Genomic DNA, 7,492 nt, shown 5'->3' with positions numbered 1-7,492 from the left:
TCTCCCTTAATTGAAGCATTTGTATTAAGTCATCCCATTTTTTTCCCTTTACTAGGTCATGCTGGTTCTTGAGTCTACTCACAACATCAATTTGACTTAGTTTCCATGGTCCACCATAATTCCTTGACATTACTGTCCTTTATATCTCCACTCCAACTATGTAGAAACATTTTTTTGGGTTTATGGTCACATCCTAGGTCACTGGTCATTTATGCTACATTCAAGGGATGCCTTGTGTCATATACCCGTATATGGTTCTCCCCTTGTGCCCAAGCTAAGTCCTCATCATCTATTAGTGTTGTCCTTACCTTGCATTGGTTTCAAGGACTCTTGATTACCCTTTATCCATTGAATCTACACCTATACACCATGATAGATCTTACTCCAAACTTTTTGACCTAGAGCGTTAATACCTTGGTTACCAGTCTTATTAATAATCATTTGCCTCACATAGAAGTGGATTCCCAATAAAAACATTATTGTTGTTAGGAAAGTAGAAAATATATATCACACTTATATTATATTATTCTCTACAAAAATAAAGTAAAGCATAAATTATGTAATCACAGCATACCAAAAAAACCTCTCCCAAATCCAAGAGATGCAGTAAATGTTGTCAACCTTAATTTATGGCAGCTTTCACAAACAAATAATTTCATGGTTTGCATAATACTTTAGGGCAATCACCAATTTAAGTGTCTCGATGAACTTATTTTAAATACAATCTTAAAAATATACTAAAATTATTAAATACAATCTTTAAGATCATGGTGCTTTTAAGATCATGACTTAACTCGACACCATATTAATGTATGATGAGGAACACCTTCCATGCAACAATTTTATTGCTTAATATATGAAGATGTACATAGCCTACCCCACTCTAGAATTCAACATGTAGCCTCTAAGAAGGATAATTTAAAAAAATAATTCCATACATATAGTCCAAAGACTTAACTCAAATAGCTATTGTCAATGACATTGTGCTTTTGGCTAGTTCCACACTAGTAGTGCCCAATTCAAATCCCTTTAATGAAACATACTAATCTAAATGATATGTTTGTTTACTATAAATGCCATACACAAATGTGGAGAAACATGCCTTAAATTTCCCTATAAATTATAATAATTTATATATATGAGAGTTGTGTGTAGATGCATCTTAACTCATTGCATGGAGAGAAGGTTTATTTTACAACGGCAAAGTGTTTGTTTAGCCAATAAATTTGGGGAAAAAATATCATGTTATGAAAATACAATCATTCAAATGTCTTAATAATGGCGCTGCCCTTTTTCGCTTGAAGGGTTTCCATGGACTCAATGTGGACTATGGTAACTTGAAGCAGAAGCAAAACATGGCACCAATGTTGGACAGGCATGGCTGCATTAATGACTCCGAGCCTCCATGTGACTTCCTTGAAATTGTTATCTGAATAAAGGCGTGAACAGCCCACAGCCCACCTTTTAGCTTGAGCAGGAATAAAACGCCTCAAACGTGGGCTATCTGGAATGAAAACTTTCAGGGAGTTGCAGGCACATGAAGAGGAGAGTTGCCAGCCATACGAATTTCTCGCTCTATGTCCTTCAGTGTGGTAAACACCTGCAGGATCGTGGGTCTGTTTTTTCTTGAGTTGCTCACACACCCACATGCCAGCTTGGCTGCTCTGATCAGGGGTTCAGGATACACACACATGCCAGCTTGGCTGCTCTGATCAGGGGTTCAGGATTCACAGGCAGCGGCAGCTTTGGATTGAAAATTTCAGGGGCCCTGGAATTGGGTATGAAAGGCACAGCCCACTCTGTTATAGAACGGGGCTCGCTAGAATCTCCGCCAAAGCACGGCCTCCCGCTTGGGATTTCTAACAAAACAACCCGAAAGCTGTAGATATCGCTGGCCTTGGTCAAGTCCATCTCGGTGAAATATTCAGGATCCAGGTACCCAACGGTGCCAAACATTTCATTTGGCTGGATAAGAAACGATAGGCTGAAATCTGAAACCCTAGCAGACCATGTGTGGTCCAACAATATATTGGAAGGCTTGATGTGTCCATGGATTATGTAAGGGACAGTGCCTTCGTGCAAAAACTCTATGCCCTGGGCTGAATCTGAAGCGATTATCAGACGATGTGACCAGTCAAAGAGAATTCCCTCTTCATGAAGATGATATTGCAGAGATCTGCTGGGCATGAATTGGGTTATCAAAATTGCAGAGATCTGCTGGACATGAATTGAGTTATCAAAATTCTTTCGGCTGGGGTCTCGCAGTAGCCCATGATGGGAACAATGTTCGGGTGCTGTGCACGGGACAGAGCCCGGATCTCCGCCGAGAAACTGAAGGTGTAGCTGCTCCCGGCCTTGTAGAGAACATGCGGGGTTCGATCCTTTTTACCACCAGGACTTACCCGTCTGGGAAGATGGCCCTGTACACGCTCCCGTAATGGCATTTGCCCAGAAACCTCCTGTTGCTGAAACCGTCGGTTGCGCTCTCAACTTCTGAGTCATTCTGTTACACGATGCTCAATCTCCTGGGCGCCTTTCTGTGTCTTTTGCACGAGAAAAAGACGCAGAGTATTAAACCTGCGAGGACTATGCATAGCAGGGGCACGATTATGTTGAAAGCTAACAACGAGACCGGATGGCGGTTCTGCTGCAGGGAAGAAGAAGTGGGCGCGTTCTGAGTGCTTGGGCCTAATAATGTTGTGTTGCTTGCAGTCTCAGGGAAGAAAGGCATTATACTGCGGCTCGTTTAATGTTTGCTGGATCATCAGATTGACAGAGAATCGCCACAGCAAGTACTATATTATATAATTTCTTCGATTGGTTCTTTGCTTCCCCATTAAAATTCAATGTAGCAGGGCTAGGAATCAAAAATTGGTTGCGAACAAGACTTCAGGGATGGGCTATACTCGTTGCTGATTTTGACTGGCTCTCTGCTTTGAAAACCATGTACTCAATCACGCCAAGTAATGCTGAATTCAAAAATGGAATAGTGAATTTATGGGTGGAAGGTAAAGACACCGTCGGTTAGTTTTGTGGCTTCAAGCTAGGTAAAAGGGCATGTCCCATGTCTGATTCTTGTTCAGAAGTGAATTTAATGAAACTTTGTTGTGAAGAAAGGAAGTGAGCCTACACTGGATTGAGTGGGTGTCATTTGCCTGCACGTGTAAGTTTATTTTTCTCCCTTTTACACATCTACACACAATACTGTAATGCCAAATGTATTGTACAATCTTTTTCATTATACCCTAATGATCTATTTCATTATACCCATCTGTATATAACATTATAATGTTTTTTTTTTTTGGACTGTAGGGAGAGATGCCAAATGCATTAATTTTATATATATATATATATATATATATATATATATATATTATTTATTTATTTATTTATTTATTTAAAGGGCGTTTGATAGAGAAGGTTATGATATTTATATGAATTTGGAAAAAAAGAGCTATACTAATTAAATTGATATAATTTTTTTTTTTTTTTTTTTTTATATATACATATTGTATTTATATAATCTATCATTATAATGATTTGTTGTTCTTAAACCAATCTGTATCTAATTTCAAAAAATTGTTAAAATAAATTATTAAATTAATAATTTATATAATGATTAAAGTTTTTATATATATTTTATCTATATAATTTATCATCATAATGATTTGTACTTCTTAAATCAATCTGCATCTAGTCAAAAGATTTTTAATGTGAACCACTAAATTGATAATTCATATGTCCACTGTGGAAAACTTTATGTAAAGATTCTTAATGTGAACCACTAAATTGATAATTCATATGTTCACTGTGGAAAACTTTATGTAAATGGGTTTGTCTTTCTATAAGTATGGAATAAAGAAGCTCATCAATGAAATGATTTAGAAACTATTCAAGGCTTTTGCTCCTGTGACCATTATATTGCAAAACTTAATTTATTGTATAATAAATTTATTTTTTAATTATTTATAATTTATATTTTTTAACAATTAAAAAAATTTAAATCTATATTTAATTTTTAGTTGAAGAAAAAGTAAACAATAACAATGAAAAATAAATTCAAGATACTTTAGCTTGAATTGTGTTTGAGAGGATACACAAACATGCACTTCATAAATAAATTAACAAGATTACATGAACTAAGTTATATAAGCAAAAATGAGGATTGGTCTTTAAATCAAGAATACTTTAAGAATATTTGTTCAGTGTCCTTGAGAAATATACTTTGGTAGAGTAATTATATATATATATATATATATATAACCAACTTGTAAGTTTTGTGTCACTTGTGGTTAGTTTGTTGGTAAATTGAAATTGTTGACAAATTGGATTGTAGTAAATGCACAAACTGCTTTCCATTAAATGAAGGGACATCAAAATTTTATCTACAATAAATGCATGTGTAAAGAGATATAGTTATATAAATGGAGTAGTTGCTATATCATTTACTATGAAAAAATGGTTACTATTATAAAATGTTTCTCTTATTTAGACCTCAGCTCACATACAACCATAAATACTATAAGATTTTTACATAAGTATTTGTAGTGAGAGTACAAAGAAATTCTCTTTTATTTCAATATTGGAACTTAATATAGTTAACATGACCAGTTAACACTATGTAGATTGCAGGTCTTGATAAGGAATGATAATTTGGAGATGAACCACTCACTTAAAAATGCACTTCTAGTGTGGTAGTAGTAGTGATAATAATTATGATATTTTTAAGATCATGGCTTAATTCTGGCACCAAATTAATGTATGATACCCCTTGTGTGTTGGATGAGTGACCCATTTCCATGCAACAATTTCATTGCTTAATATATAAAGATGCACATAGCCTACCCCACTCTAGAATTCAACATGTGACCTCTAAGAAGGAAATACATGTTCGAGATATATAATGAGCATGCTCATAAATCAATATATTAAAAAACAAAACACTTATTAATGTCAAAAGGAGAATTTTAAAAAGTAATTCCATTTATACGGTCCAAAGAGTTAGCTCAAAAAACTATTTTCAATAGCATCGCTAGTTTGGCTAGTTTCACACTAGTAGGTGCCCAATTCAAATCCCCATGAAACAGACTAATCTAAATGGTAAGTTTACTATAAATACCATGAACACATGCTGGAAAACATTCCTTGAATTTCCTTATAAAATTTTGGTATATATAAGAATATAAGAATTGTGTGTAGATTCATCTTAACTCATTGCATTGAGAAAAGTAAAGTTAATTTTACAACTCAATACAAGGGCAGGTGTTTGTTTCTTGACCAAGGGACAAATTTTAGAATTGTGTGTAGATTCATCTTAACTCATTGCATTGAGAAAAATAAAGTTAATTTTACAACTCAATACAAGGGAAGTGTTTGTTTCTTGATCCAGGGACAAATTTTAGCCTATAAATTTGGAGGAAAAAATTATTATGTTGTGAACGAGGCTTCCTCTTTCTATAATACATTAATAAATGAATAAAGAGGTCTTGAATCCTTTCAAGTGTTTGTTTCTTGACAAAGAGACAAATTTTTGACAAATTTTAGCCAATAAATTTGGAGGAAAAAATTATCATGTTATGAAAGTACAACCATTCAAATGTCTTTTCTTGAAGGGTTTCCAGGCTGCCTCTTTCCATAATACATCAATAAAAGAATAAGGAGGTCTTGAATCCCTTTCATAGATGACACACGGACTCAATGTGGACTTATGGTAAGTTGAAGCAGATGACAGAAGGACTCAATGTGGACTTATGGTAAGTTGAAGCAGAAGGAAAACATGGACCTGATATTGAATAGGCATTGCTGCATCTATGACTCCGATCCTCCATGTGACTTCCTTCAAATTGTGATCTGAATGAAAGCTTGAACAACCCAAATTTTAGTTTGAGCATGAATAAAACGCCTCAAACCTGGGCGATCTCGAATGAAAACTTTCAGTGAGTTGCAGGCACCTGAAGAGGAGAGTTGCCAGGCATATTAATCTCTCGCTCTATGTCCTTTAGTGTGGCAACCACCCGCAGGATCGTGGGCCTGTCTTTTCTCAAGTTGCTCACACACCCACATGCCAGCTTGGCTGCTCTGATCAGGGGTTCGGGATTCACAGGAAGCTGCAGCTTTGGATCGAAAATTTCAGGGGCCCTGGAATTGGTTATGAGAGGCACGGCCCACTCTGTTATAGAACGGGGTTCGCCAGAGTCCCTGCCAAAGCACAGCCTCCCGCTCAGGATTTCTAACAAAACAACCCCAAAGCTGTAGATATCGCTAGCCTTGGTTAAGTCCATCTTGGTGAAAGATTCAGGATCCAGGTACCCAACAGTGCCAAACATTTCATTCGGCCCAGCAAGAAACGATAGGCCGAAATCTGAAACCCTAGCAGACCATGTGTGGTCCAACAATATATTGGAAGGCTTGATGTCTCCATGGATTATGTAAGGGGCGGTGCCCTCGTGCAAATACTCTATGCCCTGGGCTGAATCTGAAGCGATTTTCAGGCGATATGACCAGTCGATGGGAATTCCCCCTTCGTGAAGATGATATTGCAGAGATCTGTTGGGCATGAATTGGGTTATCAAAATTCTTTCGGCTGGGGCCTCGCAGTAGCCCACGATGGGAACGATATTCGGGTGCTGTGCACGGGACAGAGCCCGGATCTCCGCCGAGAAACTGAAGGTGTAGCCGCTCCCGGCCTTGTAGAGAACATGTGAGGGTTCGATTCTCTTTACCGCCAGGACTTTCCCGTCTGGGAATATGGCCCTGTACAGGCTCCCGTAACGGCCTTTGCCCATAAGCCTCCTGTTGCTGAAACTGTCAGTTGAGCTCTCAATTTCTGAGAATGTCCGGGCCTTGGCGCATCTGTGGAAGTCATTCTCTTCCACGATGCTCAAGCTGCTGGGCGCCTCTCTGTGTCTCTTGCACACGAAAAAGACGCAGAGTATTAAAGCTGCGAGGACTATGCACAGCAAGGCAACGATTATGTCGAAGGCTAACAACGAAATCGGATGGCGGTGCTGCTGCAGGGAAGAAGAAGTGGGCGCGTTCTGAGTGCTTGGGCCTAATAATGTGGGGTTGCTTGCAATCTCAGGGAAGAAAGACATTATGCTGTGGCTCGATTAATGTTTGCTGGATCATCAGATTGATAGGGAATGGCCACAGGAAGCACTGTATTATATAATTTCTTCGATTGGTTCTTTGCCTCCCCCATTAAAATTCAACACAGCATGGCTAGGAATGGAACATTGGTTGCCAAGACTTCTGAGATGGGCTATACACGTTGCTTGGAACTCACACAAGAAGCTGAATCTAACTGATTTTGGCTGCCTCTCTGCTTGGAACACTATGTACTCAATCACGGCATGTAATGCTGAATTCAAAAAAGCAATGGTGAATTTATGGGTGAGAGGTACAGAAACGGTCGGTCAGTTTTGTGGCTTCAAGCTAAGTAAAATGTTTGATTCTTGTTCAGAAGTGGATTTAATGAAACTTTGTTTTGGAG

The 7,492-nt window shown here is 37.8% G+C and overlaps 2 protein-coding genes across 2 annotated transcripts; both read right to left on the bottom strand.

Moving 5' to 3' along the window:
* Positions 1-1,668: 1,668 nt before the first annotated feature.
* LOC149221023 (serine/threonine-protein kinase-like protein CCR4) lies at positions 1,669-2,187 on the bottom strand. Its single transcript, XM_089387294.1, has one exon. It carries the CDS (start codon positions 2,185-2,187, stop codon positions 1,669-1,671), a length of 519 nt encoding a protein of 172 aa, XP_089243420.1.
* A 3,746-nt stretch (positions 2,188-5,933) lies between these two features.
* On the bottom strand, positions 5,934-7,094 carry LOC149221022 (proline-rich receptor-like protein kinase PERK7). The gene has a single exon (XM_089387293.1). It carries the CDS (start codon positions 7,092-7,094, stop codon positions 5,934-5,936), a length of 1,161 nt encoding a protein of 386 aa, XP_089243419.1.
* Positions 7,095-7,492: the final 398 nt, after the last annotated feature.

The sequence above is a fragment of the Pinus tabuliformis genome, chromosome Q, assembly GCF_031772625.1.
Source record: "Pinus tabuliformis cultivar Carrire ecotype Pingquan chromosome Q, CPIR1, whole genome shotgun sequence".
Classification (NCBI taxonomy): domain Eukaryota; kingdom Viridiplantae; phylum Streptophyta; class Pinopsida; order Pinales; family Pinaceae; genus Pinus; species Pinus tabuliformis.
This window is presented reverse-complemented; position numbering and strand designations above follow the sequence as displayed.